The 22,851-nt window shown below is 46.4% G+C and overlaps 1 protein-coding gene across 2 annotated transcripts in view; it reads right to left on the bottom strand.

The window, feature by feature from the left end:
- LOC138301096 (centromere protein S-like) overlaps nucleotides 1–22,851 on the bottom strand; it is a 75,010-nt gene that overhangs the window by 22,046 nt on the left and 30,113 nt on the right. Inside the window, exons 1-3 of one of the 2 annotated variants that reach the window (XM_069241199.1) lie at nucleotides 8,722–8,783; nucleotides 6,542–6,665; nucleotides 1,035–1,068 (exon numbers count right to left, since the gene is read on the bottom strand). In XM_069241199.1, the coding sequence (XP_069097300.1) occupies nucleotides 1,035–1,068; nucleotides 6,542–6,617 (110 nt within the window). In that variant the 5' untranslated portion in view covers nucleotides 6,618–6,665; nucleotides 8,722–8,783. Of the gene's footprint in view, nucleotides 1–1,034; nucleotides 1,069–6,541; nucleotides 6,666–8,721; nucleotides 8,784–22,851 lie in introns of those variants that run through there. The other variant, XM_069241198.1, reaches the window with a different exon arrangement.

The following is a 22,851-nucleotide window of genomic DNA, read 5'->3' as shown; positions in this document are numbered from 1 at the left end:
GGTGGGAGGGTTTGTACCCTCAGGTGGCTTCTGATAGTGGCGACCCCACCCTCTGGAGAGTAGTGTACCTTGTGTAGACTTTTCTCTACCTGCATGCTCAGTATCCAATGCCCTACTCCCTCAGGAGGCATGCTCTACCTCAGTATGAGGAGCCAGCTTGTGTTTTTCATGGGCCGGTGTACTCAGGAGTTCACAAGTGGTTTTCATCCAAGGGCTGAACTTCAGCATCAGGCCACCTCTTCCTAGTTCGATCCGCTGCATGGCTGTGGGTTGGTAGGTCTTTGAGTAAAGGTGAGCCCCGATAGGCCAGCTTGTTCCTCTTTGTGGCTTCCTCCACTTGGATGCCCGGGGTGACCGACAGGTCATTCTGATGCATGGTGCTCGCACACACACGTTCCCTTCGGTGGTGAAGAGGGTTCCTGGACCTAAATGCTAGGCATGAGAGGCAGATTGCATCATTGTGATAAAGCAACACAAATTACAGTTCTCCTGGTGGTCGGTGAGAAAAAATGTTTAGCTTAGCATTGAGGACAGTAATGGACCAGTGTCCTTTCCATTACCTATGGCTCATTTTATGAGGGAATGCTACATGTAGAAGAGTCTACAGCCTCCGAAGCTGCTCGACATTGATGAAGTATGGAGGGTTAGATGGTCTTTCTGCGATAATACATGAGAAGTTGGAAACAAATTGTAAAAGAGGGGAACCAAAGGATCTGACAGACATGCGGGGCCACACCGAAATGCAGGGCCTACTCTGTACACGTCCGAACCCGATGACAGGTGAACAAAAAAAAAAAACTCAATCTAAAATGAAGTTAGTCTACATGCGCAATGTACATCAAGAAGAGGAGTCGTAATAAATCTCAAGACTCGCGAACATTTTTTAAAGGAAGACAACTAGCAAACGTTCAACACTAGATGGCAGGAGTATGCTAAAAATGTGTCTACAGCCACAGATGCTACAAACACACACACCCACATATATACATATCTTACATTTATGATTGTTAGGCACGCTCTGTGATTAAACTTACCTTGCAAACATTTCAAGGTCTCTTGCAAAGGTTTCTAAAAATACATAATCATTACAAATAAATGTGAGTTGACATACAAAAATAATCTTTGTTATTAAAAATGAAAAAATAAATTGCCCTAAACAGATTCAGCAGTTACAGTGCACAATACAATTAAAACCCCCACCGCCCCTAATGTAATGCTCATAATTTCATACATACCCCCACAGATATCAACCTCATCACAGGTAGCATCACATAACAATTCACATCAATGTCTTTACTACTAGTACCTTTGAACACACATGTGGAGATCTCCGCCAACAGGACGGAAAGCTCCCTATGGGAATGTATAGGAAAAATATTAAAGTTTATCCTTCTTTAAAACAAAATATTGTCATGTGAAATGTTTCATTTTAATCTAGAACTAATACAATAAAATGTTACAGCATATTACTTCATAAAATTTCATGTGTATTTGTAAAGTGCACTGTCACCCACAAGGATATCCTGACACTGAGCAGATATGTGTGCCTAGCCTTGTTTATGGTAGGTTGGTTAGTTGAAAATGCAGGTTTTCAGCTTCTAGCGGATTTCAAGAGGAGAAGAGGAGACTCTGATGTGGAGCTGATGGGTCATTTCATGCTTTAGAAGCAATGTAAGAGAGCACTCATCCTCCTGATCTGGTTCTGTGTATAGGTGGGATGTGTGAGAGTACGAGTCCTGCGGAGTGGAAGTGTCTGGGTGGTTGGTGGAAAGAGATGCAACTGTTCAGGTAGGCAGGGCTGAGGTGGTATAATGCCTTGGATGTGTATGTGAGGGTTTGAATTGAGTGTGTTTGCGTATCAGGAGCCAGTGGATTTCTCTGGGATGTGGTGTGATGCAACTTCTGTGTTGGATGTTGTGGATGAGCCTGGTTGCTGAGTTCTGGATGGTTTGTAGTCTTCTAGTGAGTTGCCTGGTAATCCTGGCCTAGATGTTTTCCCGATAATTCACTTTGCTAGCGACTAGGAAATAAAATACGTTTTTCTAGTGTTGCCTGGAAGCAATTTGAATACCTTCCTTAGCATCTTCAGGGTGAGACACAGGGTGTAGTATTAGCACTGACTTTTGCAGTCATGTCCAGTTTGCTGTCAGTGATTATTCCAAGGTTCCTGGTGTGGTTTCTGGGTGTGGGTCGTAGTTTAGCTAGTCAACAGCTGGAGTCTCATGATGAAATGTTTCTGTCGAACATCACTACTTCTGTCTTGTCAGTGCTGCGCTTGAGAAGAGTTGCTTTCATCCACTTAGAGATTTCTGTCATGCAGGCGGTAAACTTGTTTCTTGTGTTGGGCGCCTTGTCCGAGAGGAAGAGTATGAGCTACAGGTCATCTGTGTAGGAGAGGATATATATGTAATGTGTGCGTATGACATTGGCCAAAGGGATTGTGTACATGTTTTGAGGAAGTGTGGGTGAGCGATGAACCTTGAGACACTCTGCAGATGCGTCTCTGTGTGTCTGAGGAGTAAGTTACCAGACTGACAGCTTGTGTTATATCTGTTAAGAAGGAGCAGATCTACCAGAGAGCGAGTCCTTGAATACCATTCTTGTGTGGGCGACCAATGAGGATGGGGTGAGAGACACTGTCAAATGCTTCGGAGAGGTCCAGGAGAATGAGGACTGCCATGTCTCCTCTGTCTATCCATTGTGGATGTAGTCTGTGGCGGTGATGAGTACTGTCTCTGTACTGTGGATGGGCCTGAATCTGTACTTCAAGGCATCAAGGAGCTGGTGGTCATTGAGATGTTAGTTGATTTGCTTCTCGAATACCATTGCCTGGTATGGTAGGAGGGAGATGGGTCTGCAGTTGGAAAGTGTGGCTAGGTCAGTGGATTGTTTCTTGAGCAAGTGCATGTTTCAAGGTGTCCGAGTATGTGGCTGAGTTGAGGGAGGCATTGAGGAGTAGTGTTAGTGCTTCACAGATCAGTAGGAGTCCTTTGGTGAAGCGTGGTTTGGGATAAGGGTCAGATGGAGCCCCTGAGCGGATGGCCTTCATGGTAGCAATAATTTCGACAGTGGTGATGGCAGGCAACGAGGTAAAGGTTCATTTGTCGGCCGTGATGGAAAGTTGAGTTGTGACGCTGATGAAGTCAAGTTGAGGATCTAAGTTTCTGTGTATGGAGGTGTTTTTGTTACAAAATAATTCAGAAAGCAAAAGGTCTTGTGAGAGAGTGATGTTGCTAAAAGCAACAGGAGATGATGTAAAATCTCTGATGATGGCAAACATTGCCTTGCTGCAGTCAGTGCTGGCGTTGATGAGAGCTGCAAGAGCTGTGTGCTTGGTGATCTGTATCTGCTGGAGGTAGCGTCTTAGAGCTGATCTGATGATGTTTTTATCTGCAGTCTTGAATGAATTAAATATTACAACTTCACTTTCTTGCCATAATTGTTGTTATAATGTTCATTTTGTAATGTATGTTTTTAATTTAAATTATTTGTAATTTTTAAAAAAGAGTTTACAAATTATATACATACATCCACAGATAGGGGCCTACTGGGGCAGAACTGGTATTTAACTGAGTGATCACGTGCCTGCAATTAATCTGCTCAACCCATACATTTGGCCTGTGAACAAGGACTGAGATGTCTGAAAGGCATTAGGCCTGAAAAGTGAAAATGCTAAAGAAATAACTGTATGTTGCTGACTTTGCTGCATTCCACAATAAATAGTAACCTGTTGGGAGTGCACTTTCTGAGGACAACGTCTTTTTGCATACATCCACAGTTATACATCTACACATTCTTTTTTTCACTGTTGAAATAATTTAAATCTTTAACATTGGTTCCTATGGGATGTTACTTTATTTCCCGGTCTTTATTGTTTTCTCTGGGAATGTTTTGCAGTATATTTAAGCACATTGTACAATCTCAGGCAAATCAATGCCAAACCTTTCCTCAGTTTCCTTACGTGCAAAATAATTATAGGGGTGCAAAGCCTAGTGGAACTTGAAAAAAGCTGTGTCACCCCTACTCAATCCACTTTTTCTTGCCTGCCTTATGTTTCTCTTCCGGTGAAATTTTCTCCTAATCACCAGAATCCTTACCGAACTGGTAAGGGTTTGTCCTCCAAATATAATTCAATGGGGAAGGACGCTTTCCGAGGCTTCCTGTGTACAATGCCCCCTTGTCCCTATAACGGGAACCTTCCTTTCATCAGTAGGTGGGCCGTATTTAGTATGTGAGATTACTAGATTACATGTCCACAGTGAGGGAATGAACAGTAACCTGTGTGCATTGTGAAAAACGTCTACAAAGGACATGATACACAAGACTGAATGAGCTAGAGGTTACCCTACTGGCTGCCTTCTACTATCTGGATTTAACAACCTACATACATTTTGTTTCCGGAGTCTATGGTGCAAAGCTGTCTGCTCAGCTGAGGAATACCTTATTTCTGGTCTTCAACCAAACCAGCTTTCTTACACAGTTCCTGAAACTACTGCTCACTTTTTACCTGGGTTTGGACAACATAGCTTAGCAAAGGAGGACACCCAGCCTATGCACTCTATGTAAAATCCACATAGCACTTTAGGATCATCCGAACCTCTGCCTGCCAGTACCAAGGAGGAAGAGGTGGAAAAGTCAGAAAACTATTCCATTCCAAGTAGAGGATTGTTTGATTTATTTTTAATGAAGCTTAGTCTTTGGTTGTCTCAGCCTTTCAATCACTGGCTAAATAAATATTGCCCCCTTGAACTACCATTTTATATTCATCTGCACTTCAACAAATCTTCCCCTGCAGTGATGGACTCTGTCAGAGTTTGCTGTGCTAATCCTCCAGGGCTGGGATCAAGCCCCAGACTACGGAAGAAACCTCCAACTGCGTCTGCTCTTGGAAGAAAAGAAAGATTAACCCTTGACTAAGGATGCAAGCAGCAAGGCCTACCTGACTGATGCTTGCATCAGAATGTTTTCAGGAGCTAATTTGCCCAGGAGAAAGGCACACTGAAAGAAAAAGCATTTCAGACAATTCCTCAATTCACATCTCCTTTTGGACCCTAATCAAGCTTTTGTACATGCACGATATACAGTATAGTCATTTTTTCCTGGCCCGCTCAGACTAACTCCATTAAATGACAGCAGACCCACAGTTGTCTTCCCCTGGGATCTGTTGGTGATATTGATACAGTCTACGAGGCAACATGGAAGCCCCAGTTTTAAAAATTTCACATTGGGTTGCCTTTTCTTCTAGTCATCCTTAGTATCTTAGCCATACATACCACTTTAAAATGGCTGCCAATTAGATCCATATGGATTCACTAATAGCAGTTCCATTGTGTTAATACTTGACATACCACTGCCTATTTACTATGTGTCAACCCCAAAAAAGTCATGCTTAAAGTCGTTCCACTATATAAGAATGCTACATAGATGATACTTCCTGTGTGTGACCCCATGCTACCAAAAAACTGCTGTTTTGCCTATTTGACACATGTTCAGAAAGATTCTTTAGTGTTGTAAGCTTCTGTAAACTGCTTTTGTGAAGAAGATTCAGTTCATCCATGACGAGGCAATGCTCCTTATGGAAGTATACAAAGCAACTAAAGACAAATCACACAAAAACAAGTTTTATTTTAACAAAAACAAACTAAGAATAATGCTGGCATGATGATTAATGTATACCAAAGGCAACAATTAAAGAATGAGCACATTTTAAACTGAATTAGCCTGGACTAAAGTTTTCATATAAAAAACTGTTTAACAAGGGACACTATTAAAACACTTAGGCCCTCATTATGAACTCGGTGGGAAAACCCGCTGAGTTCGGCACTGGCGGTCAACAAAACACCGCAAGCGTGCTAAGGACCCCGCCAGCCACATTATGTACATTGCGCTGGGCCGGTGGGCGGAAACAGTGTTTCCGCCCAGCGGAATGCAGGGCCTGTACATTGACGCCGGCTCCACATGGAGCCGGCAGCAAAGTAGCAGTGCGGCGGGTGCAGCAGCACCCGTCACGTATGTCAATGCCTGTAAATCGGGCAGTGACATGCACAATGGGGCTGTGCACAGGGGCCCCTGACCCTGCCAAGTTCATGGGCAGTGCAGGGGCCCCCAGGGGGGCCCCTAGGCACCCATTCAGCCAGCCTTTCCCTGGCGGGGTAAACCGCCAGGGAAAGGCTGATGGAACCATGGAAAGTTATCCGGCAGACAGCGCTGCTTGCAGCGCTGCCCTGTCGGATATGTAACTTCGCCATCGCCAGACTGCCTGGTGGCGGAAGTCTGGCGGTGGTGGAGTTGCAAAAGTGGCAGTTCTGCCAGGAATATTATATGGCGGTTTGGGCCGCCATGCCGGTAGCGGTAATTACCGCCACCGCCGGTCTGGCGGCCCAGACCGCTATGTTCATAATGAGGGCCTTAATCTGTTAGGGGGCCAAACCCCCTAAAAATAGATATGAGTGATATTTTATTATTGTAATGTCATCTTTACTACTGTAACACAACTTCAGACATGAGGTTTGAAAAATTCTATAAACAGTTCGACAGTTACCGCATTGTCTGAAGGTGACTTCTGAAAGTGCTGCAATAGTCTGTTTGCTGAAATGAACTTGTTTCTCTTCCGCCATTTCCTGACACAAGGAACCCACAGTGTAGTGAAAAGCAGCTTTCAGCCTCTGCAGAGAAAATTGAATCAGTGCTTATAAAAAAAAAGGCATATCGAGTTGAGTTCTGAAATCTCTTAAATAAACTATCACTAGTTTTGGTTGAGGATTTGTAACAAAAGGAACTAGCAAGTACCATCTACATGAATCACCCCAATCAGGTCTCACCTGGCTATATACTGTCTGATGTACCACTTTAAAACACCACACAGGGGAGAGTCTCCAACGTCTGCTCTGCTCAATGAAAATTCTCCCTAGCTAGTAACATTATTAACACTGTAATTATGATTATATCAGACAAGGTTACATTGAAGGCCACCCTATTCAGCCAGCTGTGATCACCTCAGTAGCTCATGCAGGGATGCCAGCAGGGGTGTGGAAATCACATCATACAACACCTGAAGCATCCTGTTTTCTGCCACAGGCTAGAAGATGTAATTTCTATTTTGTCCCAGGGACAACTAAACAGTAAATCACAGTAAAATGAGGCAAAGCAGCGGCACTCTCGTGCTCATAGCTAATAAAGACTAAGAAATCCCATAATTACAGGAAAAATGTGTAGACCTGTGACTGGCAGTGAACCAATGAATAGACTGTAGCCTGGGATTGGCTGAGGATTCCTGAGCCTGCAAAACGTTTCTTACCTTTGGAGAAAATAAGTTAGGGGAAGGTCACAGGATAGGCACCCTTCTGTTATTGTCTTCTGAAGGGTGACTGCAGAATGCAGTCTCAGGCTGCTTTCCCTCAGAGGACCTTGAGAAGTTACATGGGACGCAAAAAAAATGAGGACTATGTGGCTCCATATTCCAGTGCACACATCTTGCTGGTGAAGCTATCTCACCCTCTTTTTTTTATATATTCATTTATTTTTTGGGGTCCACTACATGACATTCAGCCATCTAGGCTTTGGGCAGACCATATCATTTACTTGTGTTTACTTGATTATTTAAGCACCCAGTGCTTACATTTGTTTACAAGAGTGGTACTCAAAGTACGGCCTGCAGGCTGCTAACAGCCCGGCAGTCCCTTGCTTGTGGCCTGCAGATCTTCCTCTGAGACCCCTGGTAAACCGAGAGTTGCAGCAGAGAAAGCTGCTCCACTATCCTTTTTTGGCTAATAGTGCTAGCCAAGCAACATTGCTTTGGGATTATGGGCTTTGATTCTATACTCAGTTCACCTTGGTTTATGAGCGGGGTACCATGCACATTGAACAAGCAGAAATGACTCTAGAAACGAAGCCCAGAGTCAGAAAAACAATAAGAACAATGTTGCAAGTGCAGTATTTTTGTGTTACTCTGGTTATGGGCTCCGTTTCTACAGCCAGTTCAGCTTGCACTTTCAGCAAAGCAACCCTGCTCTTAGGTCAAAGCTTAGCTGAGAGCCCCTTCTGTCGACAGAGGAGCCATAGGTATGGATCAGTGCATGAGTCTGGAAAGTCCAGTCTGTTTAGCGAAAAGGTGCCCCCAGAAACATCACAAGATATGGAAAGAATGGGCCAGTCGCAGGGGGGAATACTGTTGGAACCCTGTCTATCCAAGCCATGGTCCATGAAGGGTGGGGGTGGGGGGTGTCAAGGACACGCACCTTCACAAGGTTGCAGCAGATTGCTCGTAGGGGGATGGGGAGCATGGGGACCGATGTGTCACATCACGATTGGGTATGAAATGTCATGGAAGTTTAACTGGAACTGTAATGTGTATTGCTGTGACTTTGCTTTTCTAAAAAAAAAAAAAAAAAGCTTAGCTGAGAGGACTGCAGAAGTGCATAAAGAAATACTAAAGACCCAGAACATGGAGGACTTTATCTGTTTCTAGTAGCTAGTGATTAATGGATATGACTGTCATATTGAAGAAACCTGCGTCCCCATCGGGGCAATGGAAGCACGCTAGTGCAGTTATCTTCCCCTCCTGCCAGAATCTCTTCAGGGTGAGGTATGTACAGTGAAGGTAGTGCAATCAGATCAAACTAGCCTCAGCCGAGAGGACATAGCAATTTCATGAGAGGATGTCATCCTTTTTAACTCCTTTCATGGTCTGCCCAGTATGTTTTATGACCAGTTTTCACTCACAGTTCTTTATCTTGTTTTTCTCTGACTTCCTATACAAGGCCTGTTGCAGCTTGTAATGTTTTTCCGTGATTAAGCAGAATAAACAATACACTCGCTATTACCATTGTGTTACTACTGTAATATTTTCAGAGTTTGACTCCATTCAGTAAAACAAGAGGTAGTAGCAGAGAGAAATCCAGTACATTTAAGCCCAGATAGCAGAATACTTGACAGCAGACAACACCATCAAATGCATGAAAACTTGTTGTATTTCCAGATTACAATAAGTGCAGTTTCCTAAAATATTACCTATACTTCGAAGTGTACTAAGCAAGCCATAGCATATATATATATTTGTTACCTACTGGAAGTCACCAATTGGTAGTTATAGTTAGGACCTAGGTTCCACAGAAAAAGCGGTTTTTGACCTGGCTATAAATCTCTGGTGCCATTTGATGAATCTTTATGAAATTTACCAAACAAAGTGTGATAAAAGGTCTTGTTGTACACAGAAAGTTTCAGGGTGATCCGTCAAGCGAGACAGAGGAAAAGGGTGGGATCAAAAAAATAAGTGAGTTTCCCATTTTAATTCGCACAGGAAAATTGAACACGACTACTGCACGAACCTATGGATGAAATTACACCAAATTTGGAAGAAAGGTAGCTTTTGGTCCAGAAAGCACGCTTTTTGTTATTTGGTGTAAATCCATTCAGTAGTTTTTGAGATATTAAAGGAAATCCGATTGGCTGTCAGCACTTTAACCAGGAAGTGCTGGCAGCCATCGCGGACCAATATACAGGACAGCACCAACTGAAATGCATTGTAGTGAATGACAGGTTTTGAGGGTCACAAAAAGGAAAGCATATAAAGGGTGATACCACATTTTAGTTACAATATAAATAATTTGATGCTAAGTTGATTTTACCCTGTGAAAACCCCTTCTTCTGGGATTTCATGTATCATATTTGAGAGAAAACTGTTTTCTCATGATTTTCCCAAAGAGATTATGGAAGGTTCTCCAGAAGCTAAGAGGAAAGCATATTTTTGGTAAATTCACCCTTTCTCAGCCATATGAGAATTAAGTCTGACATTGTCAGTAAAACATGTACTTCCAACAGGAGCAGCTGCTCAGTTGATTCCCTTGTACTCTACTGCAGTCAGAGTGAGAGTGTTCTAAAGAACAACTAGAGCACTAACAGACTCACTTATGACAAAACTGTAGCACACCTGAAGCCATCTTGATTGAATCAAGCAGGTAAAACTTTAAACATTTAATTCAGAAAGGAATAAAATGAGGGGGTTCATTTTGTCTTACAAATTATGGTTAGCGCTGTAGAAAGAAAAATTAGGACACTTTTTAAGTGAGTTCTCAAATACCTTCCCGTTGTACTTCAACAAGAGCAGCCTGCCAGTTTATTCCCTTGTGTTCTACTGCAGCCTTTTAGAGTTTTCTAAAGAACAACTAGAGCGCTAACAGTCTTACTTATGACAGAAGTGTGGCACAACTGAAGCTGTAGAAAAAAAAATTAGGACACGTTTTAAGCGAATCCTCAAATAGATTCCTTTTCTATTTCATTAAAATAATCTGACATTTATACTGAAACATGCACAACCTGAATTTATACCAAAAGTATGGCACATCTGACTGCCATCTTGATGGAATTGAAGTGGAATACTGATAGCATTTTCTTCTGAGAATATTGCAGTAAATGAGGAGATTAGGGAGCTTCATAACAAAAGAATCTCCGAAGATGGCCACCAGAGAAAACAAAAAATCCAAATGTAGCACAAGCATCGCCCACATGTAGCCCAAGTATAGCCCAATGACAGAAGTGTGCGAAACACTTACTTTTTGTGTGTGTCTTTTTTACATTTTTATATAGCACAGACTTGACCCAAAAGTATTGGAGCGCTTTACATGGTCATCAGTTATATGACACAAGAACACATTTCTTTTGGACTTTAAGCATGAGGAGATTTGCCCAGAATCACAGGATGTTGAGCTGACACAAACTCAAATCTGGATCCCCAGTTGCAAAGTCTGCAGCTTTGGCCGTAACACCACATTCTCCCCCCTAAGTGCAACATATAATCAAGTGATCAACTGGATAAAAAAAAAAAAAATCAAGATATGAAATAACTTAAAATCTATTCAAGATCTACGAAAATATTTTAGTTTTTTATAGCACTAACCATCATTTTTATGGGACCCTCTCATTTTTATCTTTTCTAAAGGAAATGCTTTAGGTATTACAGTTTTAATTACATCAAGTTGATGTCAGGCGTACCACACTTTTGTGATAAATATCAAATGTTAGCAACCTAGTTGTTCATTGGAAAACTGCGGGGAGGCAGGTGTCCGGTGCATGGACTCAGATAATTGAGGCCAGGGAGGAGGGTGCAGAGCCAACAAGTTGACTACGCTGGGCAGGCTGGAGGGGTGGTAGCAGCACAAGGGACCACTAAGGGCAGGGGAAAGGGGGGCAGGGGCAACAAACCAACCATGCAGGACAGGCAAGAGAGGAAGTGCCAATATAAGAGACCATTGAGAGCAGAAGAAAAAAGCAGTGGCAGTACAACAATACACGCCAATAGACCAGATTCAAGCAGGAGACCCCTGATGTTTTTAAGCCTAAAAAAGGCTTTATTTTATCTGTCCCCTGCTAAAAATCCCTATTTTTCATTGTAAGCGAACGGGGAATATCAATTCCCAAGTGTAGGAAGTTGGCTCTGCATATACTATTTCAAAGTAAGAAATAGTGTGCACAGAGTCCAAGGGTTCCCCTTAGAGGTAAGATAGTGGCAAAAAGTGATAATTCTAATGCTCTATTTTGTGGTATTGTGGTCGAGCAGTAGGCTTATCAGAGGGTAGTGTTAAGCATTTGTTGTACACACAGAGGCGATAAATGAGGAACACACACTCAAAGACAATTCCAGGCCAATAGGTTTTTACATAGAAAAATATATTTTCTTAGTTTAAGAACCACAGGTTCAAGATTTACAAACAATACTTTAAATGAAAGGTATTTCACTCAGTTATTCTAGGAACTTTGAATTATCACAATAACATGTACAGTTTTGGCACAAATGGCAATAAGCTATTTTAAAAGTGGACACAGTGCAAAAATCAACAGTTTCTGGGGGAGGTAACATTTTGCTTTTGCTCACCATGCCACCCCAGTTTAGACCCAGCCATATGCAAATCAGTCTTGACCCTGTTCCTCATGGGAACAGTCCAGCCCGAACTGACAGGCCAGGTCCACCCTGGACCGGAAACAAGCATCCTGGGACCGGTTTCAGGGTTTCACCCTTCATCAGCTAGGTTAGCTTGAATCCAGTGGCATAGTGAGCCCGGGACCGACTTCTGGGCATACCCGGCGCACTTATGGCAGCAAAAGCAAAGCAAAACACAAATGATGGACGGAATGCGGAACCAATCAAACATTCACCCCCAGTCACAGATCTGGGTTTAATCCATCGTTCTTTTGCTCACCATGCCACCCCAGTTAAGACTAAGCCATATGCAAATCAGTCTTGACCCTGTTCCTCATGGGAACAGTCCAGCCCGAACTGCCAGGCCAGGTCCTCCCTGGACCGGAAAGAAGCATCCTGGGACCGGTTTCAGGGTTTCACCCTTCATCAGCCAGGCTAGCTTGAATCCAGTGGCAAAGTGAGCCCGGAACTGGAATGGCACGGGCAGCAAAAAAACAATGGATTTAGGCCCAGATCTCTGTACTGGGGGTGAATGTTTGACATTGTTCAGCATTCCGTCCATCACTTGTTCTTTTTGCATTTGTCGCCCTTAGTGGGAAGGGTATGCCCAGACGTGGGTCCCATGCTTCCCATGCCACTGGATTCAAGCTAGCCTGGCTGATGAGGGGTGAAACCCCAGAACCGGACCCAGGATGCTTGTTTCCAGTCCAAGGAAGACCTGGCCTGGCAGTTCGGGCTGGACTGTTCCCATGGGGAACAGGGTCAAGACTGATTTGCATATGGCTGGGTCCAAACTGGAATGGCATGGGCAGCAAAAAAACGATGGATTTAGGCCCAGATCTCTGTTCTGGGGGTGAATGTTTGACATTGTTCAGCATTCCGTCCATCACTAGTTCTTTTTGCATTTATCGCCCTAAGTGGGAAGGATTTGCCCAGACGTGGGTCCCGTGCTTCCCATGCCACTGGATTCAAGCTAGCCTGGCTGATGAGGGGTGAAACCCCGAAACCGGTCCCAGGATGCTTATTTTCAGTCCAGGAAAGACCTGTCCTGGCAGTTCGGGCTGGACTGTTCCCATGGGGAACAGGGTCAACACTGATTTGCATATGGCTGGGTCCAAACTGGAATGGCATGGGCAGCAAAAAAACAATGGATTTAGGCCCAGATCTCTGTACTGGGGGTGAATGTTTGACATTGTTCAGCATTCCGTCCATCACTTGTTCTTTTTGCATTTGTAGTTCTCTGAGGCTTCAGAGGTCGCTGGACCCTGGGGGATGCGTCGCTGGGGAGACAGGCCGGTAGGACTGGGGCCAAAGCAGTTGTTGTCTCCGTCTTCTCTGCAGGGCTTCAGGTCAGCAGTCCTTCTTCGTCTTCGGGTTGCAGGAATCTATCTTCCTTGGTTCTGGGGACCCCTAAATACTCGATTTAGGGGGGTGTTTAGGTCTGGGAGGATAGTAATAGTAGCCAATGGCTCCTAGCCCTGAGGGTGGTTACACCCTCTTTGTGCCTCCTCCCAGTGGGGAGGGGGTCACATCCCTAATCCTATTGGGGGAATCCTCCATCAGCAAGATGGAGGATTTCTAAAAGTCAGAGTCACCTCAGCTCAGGACATCTTAGGGGCTGTCCTGACTGGGGAGTGGCTCCTCCTTGTTTTTCTCATTATCTCCTCCAGCCTTGCTGCCAAAAGTGGGGGCAGTGGCCGGAGGGGCAGGCATCTCCACTAGCTGGGATGCCCTGTGGCGCTGTAACAAAGGGGGTGAGTCTTTGAGGCTCACCGCCAGGTGTTACAGTTCCTGCAGGGGGAGGTGAGAAGCACCTCCACCCAGTACAGGCTTTGTTCCTGGCCACAGAGTGACAAAGGCACTCTCCCCATGTGGCCAGCAACACGTCTGGTGTGTGGCAGGCTGGCAAAAACTAGTCAGCCCACACTGGTAGTCGGGTATGTTTTCAGGGGGCATCTCTAAGATGCCCTCTGGGTGTATTTCACAATAAAATGTACACTGGCATCAGTGTAGGCATTATGGTGCTGTGGAGTTCGTGTATGACAGACTCCCAGACCATATACTCTTATGGCTACCCTGCACTTACAATGTCTAAGGTTTTGCTTAGACACTGTAGGGGCATAGTGCTCATGCACCTATGCCCTCACCTGTGGTATAGTTCACCCTGCCTTAGGGCTGTAAGGCCTGCTAGAGGGGTGACTTATCTATGCCACAGGCAGTGTGAGGTTGGCATGGCACTCTGAGGGGAGTGCCATGCCGACTTAGTCATTTTCTCCCCACCAGCACACACAAGCTGGCAAGCAGTGTGCATGTGCTGAGTGAGGGGTCCCCAGGGTGGCCTAAGACATGCTGCAGCCCTTAGAGACCTTCCCTGGCATCAGGGCCCTTGGTACCAGGGGTACCAGTTACACAGGATTTACCTGGATGCCAGGGTTGTTTCAATTGTGGAGACAAAGGTACAATTTAGGGAAAGAACACTGGTGCTGGGGCCTGGTTAGCAGGCCTCAGCACACTTTCAAATCATAACTTGGCAAAGGCAAAAAGTCAGGGGGTAACCATGCCAAGGATGCATTTCCTTACACAACCCCCCCCAAACGAAAGAGGATGAGACTAACCTTTCCCAAGAGAGTCTTCATTTTCTAAGTGGAAGAACCTGGAAAGGCCATCTGCATTGGCATGGGCAGTCCCAGGTATGTGTTCCACTATAAAGTCCATTCCCTGTAGGGAGATGGACCACCTCAACAGTTTTGGATTTTCACCTTTCATTTGCATTAGCCATCTGAGAGGTCTGTGGTCAGTTTGAACTACAAAGTGAGTACCAAAGAGGTATGGTCTCAGCTTCTTCAGGGACCAAACCACAGCAAAGGCCTCCCTCTCAATGGCACTCCAACCATGCTCCCTGGGGAGTAACCTCCTGCTAATGAAAGCAACAGGCTGGTCAAGGCCATCATCATTTGTTTGGGACAAAACTGCCCCTATCCCATGTTCAGAGGCATCAGTCTGCACAATGAACTGCTTGGAGTAACCTGGAGCTTTGAGAACTGGTGCTGTGCACATAGCTTGTTTCAGGGTGTCAAAAGCCTGTTGGCATTCTATAGTCCAGTTTACCTTCTTCGGCATTTTCTTAGAGGTACGTTCTGTGAGGGGTGTCACTATGGATCCATATCCCTTCACAAACCTCCTGCAGTACCCAGTCAAGCCAAGGAATGCCCTGACTTGAGTCTGGGTTTTTGGAGCTACCCAGTCCAGAATAGTCTGGATCTTTTTCTGGAGTGGCTGAACTTGGCCTCCACCTACAAGGTGTCCCAAGTATACCACAGTTACCTGCCCTATCTGACATTTGGATGCCTTGATAGAGAGGCCTGCTGCTTGCAGGGCCTTCAAAACCTTCTTCAGATGGACCAGGTGATCCTGCCAGCTGGAGCTAAAGACAGCAATATCGTCAAGATAAGCTGCACTAAAGGACTCCAAGCAAGCAAGGACTTGATTCACCAACCTTTGGAAGGTGGCAGGGGCATTATTTAAGCTAAAGGGCATCACAGTAAACTGATAATGCCCATCAGGTGTGGAGAATGCTGTCTTTTCTTTTGCTCCTGGTGCCATTTTTATTTGCCAGTACCCTGCTGTCAAGTCAAAGGTACTCAAGTATCTGGCAGCACCCAATGTATCAATTAATTCATCTGCCCTTGGAATGGGATGGGCATCTGTCTTGGTGACAGAATTAAGTCCTCTGTAGTCCACACAAAACCTCATCTCTCTCTTACCATCATTGGTGTGAGGTTTGGGGACTAAGACCACTGGGCTAGCCCAGGGGCTGTCAGAGTGCTCAATGATTCCCAAATCCAGCATCTTGTGGACTTCCACTTTGATGCTTTCCTTAACTTGGTCAGACTGTCTAAAAAGTTTGTTTTCGACAGGCATGCTGTCTCCTGTGTCCACATCATGGGTACACAGGTGTGTCTGACCAGGGGTTAGGGAAAAAAGCTCTGCAAACTGTTGTAAGACTTTCCTACAGTCAGATTGATGTTGGCCAGAGAGGGTGTCTGAATAGATCACTCCATCTACTGAGCCATCTTTAGGGTCAGTGGAGAGGAGATCAGGGAGAGGTTCACTCCCAGCTTCCTGGTCCTCATCTGTAACCATTAACAGGTTTACATCTGCCCTGTCATAAAAGAGTTTGAGGCATTCACATGGATCACCCTTTTGGGGGTCCTGCTAGTGCCTAGGCCTACCAGGTAGGTGGCCTGACTGTTTCTCTCTAGCACTGGGTAAGGGCCACACCATCTGTCCTGAAGTGCCTCGGAGCCCCAGAACCCAGAACTTCTTCCCTGGCTGAAACTCAACCATAGCAGCCTTTCGGTCATACCACATCTTCTGGAGTTGTTGGCTGGCCTCAAGGTTTTTACTTGCCTTTTCCATGTACTCTGCCATCCTGGAACGTAGGCCTAGTACATAGTCCACTATATCTTGCTTAGGCTCATGGAGCGGTCTCTCCCAGCCTTCTTTAAGAAGAGGTAGTGGTCCCCTTACAGGATGGCCAAACAGAAGTTCAAAGGGGGAAAACCCTACTCCCTTCTGAGGCACCTCTCTGTAGGTGAAAAGCAGGCATGGCAAGAGGACATCCCATCTCCTTTTATGCTTTTCAGGGAGCCCCATGATCATGCCCTTCAATGTCTTGTTGAACCTTTCCACAAGACCATTGGTTTGTGGATGGTATGGTGTGGTGAATTTGTAAAGTCACCCCACACTCATTCCACATGTGTTTCAGGTATGCTGACATGAAGTTGGTACCTCTGTGAGACACCACGTCCTTAGGAAATCCCACTCTGGTAAAGATAGCAATGAGTGCTTTGGCAACTGCAGGGGCAGCAGTGGACCTAAGGGGAATTGCTTCAGGGTACCTAGTATCATGATACACTACTACTAGGAAATACTGGTTCCCTGAGGGTGTGGGAGGTTCAAGTGGAACCACTATGTCCACTCACACTCTTTCAAAGGGGACCCCCACCACTGGAAGTGGCATGAGGGGGGACTTTGGATGGCCACCTGTCTTACCACTGGTTTGACAGGTGGCACAGGAGGCACAAAACTCTTTTACTTTCTGGGACATGTTGGGCCAATAGAAATGGTTGACTAACCTCTCCCAAGTCTTGGTTTGTCCCAAATGCCCAGCAAGTGGAATATCATGGGCTAAGGTCAGGATGAACTCTCTAAATTCCGGAGGCACTACCACTCTCCTAGTGGCACCAGGTTTGGGATCTCTTGCCTCAGTGTAAAGGAGTCCATCTTCCCAATAGACCCTATGTGTTCCATTGATTTTTCCTTTGGTCTCTTTAGCAGCTTGCTGCCTAAGGCCTTCAAGAGAGGGACAGGTTTCTTGCCCCTTACACAGCTGTTCCCTTGTGGGTCCCCCTGGGCCTAAGAGTTCAACCTGATAAGGTTCCAACTCCATGGGCTCAGTTCCCTTAGAGGGCAGAACTTCTTCCTGGGAAGAGAGGTTCTTTTTCTTCTGCTGTGTTGAAGCTGGTTCCCCAGTCTTCTTTCCTTTTCTCTTGGAGGGTTGGGCCATTATTCCAGGCTCCAACACCTCTTTTTCAGCCTGAGTCTTGCACTGTGCCCTTGTCTTGACACACACCAGTTAAGGGATACCCAGCATGGCTGCATGGGTTTTGAGTTCTACCTCAGCCCATGCTGAGGACTCCAGGTCATTTCCAAGCAAACAGTCTACTGGGGTATTAGAGGAGACTACCACCTGTTTCAGGCCAGTGACCCCTCCCCATTCTAAAGTTCCCATAGCCATGGGATATACTTTAGTCTGATTGTCAGCGTTGGTGACTGGATAAGTTTGTCCAGTCAGGTATTGTCCTGGGGAAACCAGTTTGTCTGTCACCATTGTGACATTGGCACCTGTATCCCTCAGGCCTCCTACACTAGTCCCATTAATCAAGAGTTGCTGCCTGTATTTTTGCATATTAGGGGGCCAGGCAGCCAGTGTGGCTAAGTCCACCCCACCCTCAGAAACTAATGTAGCTTCAGTGTGAACCCTGATTTGCTCTGGGCACACTGTTGATCCCACCTGGAGACTGTCTATTCCAGCGCTAACTGGAGTAGTATTAGAAGTCGAAACTTTCTTGGGACAGGCCTGGTCTCCAGTTTGGTGCCCCTGCTGATTACAGCTACAACACCAGGCCTTTTTGGGATCAATGTTTTTACCCTTGTACCCAAAATTGGATTGTGAAGAGGCTTTGGACCCTCCCTCCTGAGCAGGTTTTTTGGGCCCTGTAGAAGACTCTTTACTTTTACCCTTGGATGTCTCAACACTCTTCCCCTGGGGAGTCTTTGTGACCCCTTTCTTTTGGTCACCCCCTTTGGAAGTCTTGGTCACCCTAGTCTTGACCCAATGGTCTGCCTTCTTTCCCAATTCTTGGGGAGAAATTGGACCGAGGTCTACCAGATGCTGATGCAGTTTATCATTGAAACAATTACTTAAAAGGTGTTCTTTCATAAACAGATTGTACAGCCCATCATAATCATTTACACCACTGCCATTAATCCAACCATCCAGTGTTTTGACTGAGAAGTCAACAAAATCAACACAGGTCTGGCTCAAGGATTTTTTAGCTCCCCTGAACCTAATCCTATACTCCTCAGTTGAGAATCCAAAGCCCTCAATCAGGGTAGCCTTCATAAGGTCATAGGATTCTCCATCTTTTCCAGAGAGTGCGAGGAGTCTATCCCTACACTTTCCAGTGAACATTTCCCAAAGGAGAGCACCCCAGTGAGATTTGTTTACTTTTCTGGTTGCACAAGCCCTCTCAAAAGCTGTGAACCATTTGGTGATGTCATCACCATCTTCATATTTTGTTACAATCCCTTTGGGGATTTTTAGCATGTCAGGAGTATCTCTGACCCTATTTAAATTTCTGCCACCATTGATGGGAGCTAAGCTCATCTCTTGTCTTTCCCTTTCTAAGGCTAGTAGCTGTCTCTCCAAAGCCAATCTTTTGGCCATCCTGGCTAGCAGGAGGTCATCTTCATTGAGGCTGCCCTCAATGCTTCCAGAGCTGTTGGACTCTCCTGTGAGAGAAGCAACATCTCTATCACTTGTGGAATCAGGGTTGGAGGAACCCTGTTCTCCCTAACTAGGATTGGAGGGGGGAAATTGTCCTCCACTTCACTAGCATCATCGTCTGTAAGGACATCTTCAGAGGAGTTGTCTCTGGCAAACTCTGCCTAGAGCTCCTGCAGCTGTACTTTGGTAGGGTTTGAACCAGTTTTAAGTTTCTTGATTTTGCAAAGAGTCCTTAGCTCTGACATCCTAAGATGCAGCTATGGTGTGAGGTTGAGCTCCATCACTGTCTCTTCTGCAGCAGACATTATGGGGGTCATTACAACCCTGGCGGATGGTGTTAAAGCGGCGGTAAGACCGCCAACAGGCTGGCGGTATTTTTTTGAGTATTATGACCATGGCGGTTACCGCCATGGTCATCCGCCGCTTCTCCGTTCCGCCTGCCAGGGCGGAGACGACCGCAGGGCTGGAGACCTGGGTCTCCAGCCCGGCGGGCGTCACAATACCGCCGCCGGTATTTTGACCCGGCTTACCGCCGTGGATTTCCAGCGGTAGGAACCGCCATGAAATCCATGGCGGTAAGCACTATCAGTGCCAGGGAATTCCTTCCCTGGCACTGATAGGGGTCTCCCCCACCCCAACTCCCTCCCCTACACCCCCCACCACCCCTGCCACTCCCCAAAGGTGGCAGGGCCCCCCTCCCCACCCTGACCCCCAACATTACCTGACACATACACACCCGACACGCATGCAGGCACCACCAACACACATACACGCACACACACCGACATACATGCCAACATCCACACACACAGACACGTACACCCACATTCACACATTCACGCACACATCCATACAGACATACCTACAGACATACACGCACTCATTCCCAAAACACGCAACACCCCCACAAGCATACACGCACTCACACACCCCCCTACATACACAGACGCACACCTCCATGCACCCACACAACACACAACACCCCCCACCCCCCTCCCCTAACGGACGATCGACTTACCTGTTCCGTCGATCCGCCGGGAGGGGACGGGAGCCATGGGGGCAGCTCCGCCGACACCACACCGCCAACAGAACACCGCCGCGCAGAATCACAGGACATGATTAGCTGGGCGGTGTTCTGTTGGCGTGGCGGTGGAGGTGGAGCAACCTCCACTTCCCCGCCGCCCGCAAGTATGGCTGTTGGCGGCTCTCCATCGGAAAAACGACGGAGGGCAGCCAACGGTCATAATACGCCAAGCGGCAAACCGCCACTACTGGCGGTCTTCCGCACGGCGGTCCCTCAGCGGTCTTGTTAAAAGACCGCCGAAGTTGTAATGACCCCCTATGTTTCTAAAAGTTGGGATACTTTTTAAGAATCTAAAACTATTTCTAGACCTTAATCCAAACTTTTACAAAACGTTTAAACTCTAAAATAAATGCTAACAGGGACTAACACAAGGCCCTAGCAGGACTTTTAAAATTTTAGAAAAATAGCTCAAATTTCAAAAATCAGTTTCTAATGAAACTTTTTGGAATTTAGTCATGTGATCAGGTATTGGCTGAGTAGTCCAGCAAATGCAAAGTCTTGTACCCCACCGCTGATCCACCAATGTAGGAAGTTGGCTCTGCATATACTATTTCAAAGTAAGAAATAGTGTGCACAGAGTCCAAGGGTTCCCCTTAGAGGTAAGATAGTGGCAAAAAGAGATAATTCGAATGCTCTATTTTGTGGTAGTGTGGTCGAGCAGTAGGCTGATCAGAGGGTAGTGTTAAGCATTTGTTGTACACACACAGGAAATAAATGAGGAACACACACTCAAAGACAATTCCAGGCCAATAGGTTTTTATATAGAAAAATATATTTTCTTAGTTTATTTTAAGAACCACAGGTTCAAAATGTATAAACAATACTTTAAATGAAAGGTATTTCACTCAGGTATTCTAGGAACTTTGAATTATCACAATAGCATGTACAGTTTTGGCAAAAATGGCAATAAGCTATTTTAAAAGTGGACACTACAAAAATCAACAGTTCCAGGGGGAGGTAAGTAAATGTTAAGTTCACAGGTAAGTAAAACACTTACAGGGTTCAGAGTTGGGTCCAAGGTAGCCCACCATTGGGGGTTCAAGGCAACCCCAAAGTTACCACACCAGCAGCTCAAGGCTGGTCAGGTGCAGAGGTCAAAGTGGTGCCCAAAACACATAGGCTTCAATGGAAATAGGGGTGCCCCGGTTCCAGTCTGCCAGCAGCTAAGTAACCGCGACTTCGGAGGGGAGACCAGGGGGGTTTTGTAGGGCACCGGGGGGGACACAAGCAGGCACAGAAAGTACACCCTCAGCGGCACAGGGGCGGCCGGGTGCAGAGTGCAAACAGGAGTCGGCTTTTCAATAGGAATCAATGGGGAGACCCGGGGTCTCTTCAGCGATGTAGGCAAGCACAGGGGGGGGGGTCCTCGGGGTAGCCACCACCTGGGCTGGGTAGAGGGTCGCCTGGGGGTCGCTCCTGCACTGGAGTTCGGTTCCTTCAGGTCCTGGGGGCTGCGGGTGCAGTGTGGTTTCCAGGCGTCGGGTTCCTTGAAGCAGGCAGTCGCGGTCAGGGTTAGCCTCTGGACTTCCTCTGCAGGCGTCACTGTGGGGGCTCAGGGGGGTCGACTCTGGATACTCACAGGCTTGCAGTCGCCGGGGAGTCCTCCCTGTAGTGTTAGTTTTCTGCAGGTCGAGCAGGGGGCGTCGGGTGCAGAGTGGAAAGTCTCATGCCTCCGGCGGGAAACGTGTGGTCTTTAAAAGTTGCTTCTTTGTTGCAAAGTGGCAGTTTTGTTGAACAGGGCCGTTGTTCTCGGGAGCTTCTAGGTCCTTTTAGATGCAGGGTAGTCCTCTGAGGCTTCAGAGGTCACTGGACCCTGGGGGATGCGTCGCTGTTGCAGTTGCAGTTTTTCTTAAAGTGGGGAGACAGGCCAGTAGGGCTGGGGCCAAAGCAGTTGTTGTCTCCATCTTCTCTGCAGGGCTTCAGGTCAGCAGTCCTTCTTCGTCTTCAAGTTGCAGTAATCTATCTTCCTTGGTTCTGGGGACCCCTAAATACTAGATTTAGGGGTGTGTTTAGGTCTGGGAGGATAGTAGACAATGGCTACTAGCCCTGAGGGTGGCTACACCCTCTTTGTGCCTCCTCCCGGTGGGGGGGGAGGGTCGCATCCCTAATCCTATTGGGGGAATCCTCCATCAGCAAGATGGAGGATTTCTAAAAGTCAGAGTGACCTCAGCTCAGGACGCCTTAGGGGCTGTCCTGACTGAGGAGTGGCTCCTCCTTGTTTTTCTCATTATCTCCTCCAGCCTTGCCGCCAAAAGTGGGGGCAGTGGCATGAGGGGCGGGCATCTCCGCTAGCTGGGATGCCCTGTGGTGCTGTAACAAAGGGGGTGAACCTTTGAGGCTCACCGCCAGGTGTTACAGTTCCTGCAGGGGGAGGCGAGAAGCACCTCCACCCAGTACAGGCTTTGTTCCTGGCGACTTAGTCATTTTCTCCCCACCAGCACACACAAGCTGGCAAGAAGTGTGCATGTGCTGAGTGAGGGGTCCCCAGGGTGGCATAAGAGATGCTGCAGCCCTTCCGTGGCATCAGGGCCCTTGGTACCAGGGGTACCAGTTACAAGGGACTTACCTGGATGCCAGGGCTGTGCCAATTGTGGAGACAAAGGTACAGTTTATGGAAAGAACACTGGTGCTGGGGCCTGGTTAGCAGGCCTCAGCACACTTTCAAATCATAACGTGGCATCAGCAAAGGCAAAAAGTCAGGGGGTAACCATGCTAAGGAGGCATTTCCTTACACCAAGTTCTTTTTTTTCTTCAAACTCTCCCTCTTACGGAGATCCAAAT

Source organism: Pleurodeles waltl, chromosome 6 (genome assembly GCF_031143425.1).
Source record: "Pleurodeles waltl isolate 20211129_DDA chromosome 6, aPleWal1.hap1.20221129, whole genome shotgun sequence".
NCBI classification, from domain to species: Eukaryota; Metazoa; Chordata; class Amphibia; order Caudata; family Salamandridae; genus Pleurodeles; species Pleurodeles waltl.
The sequence above is the reverse complement of the archived record's forward strand: the minus strand, read 5'-3'. Positions and strand labels throughout refer to the sequence as shown.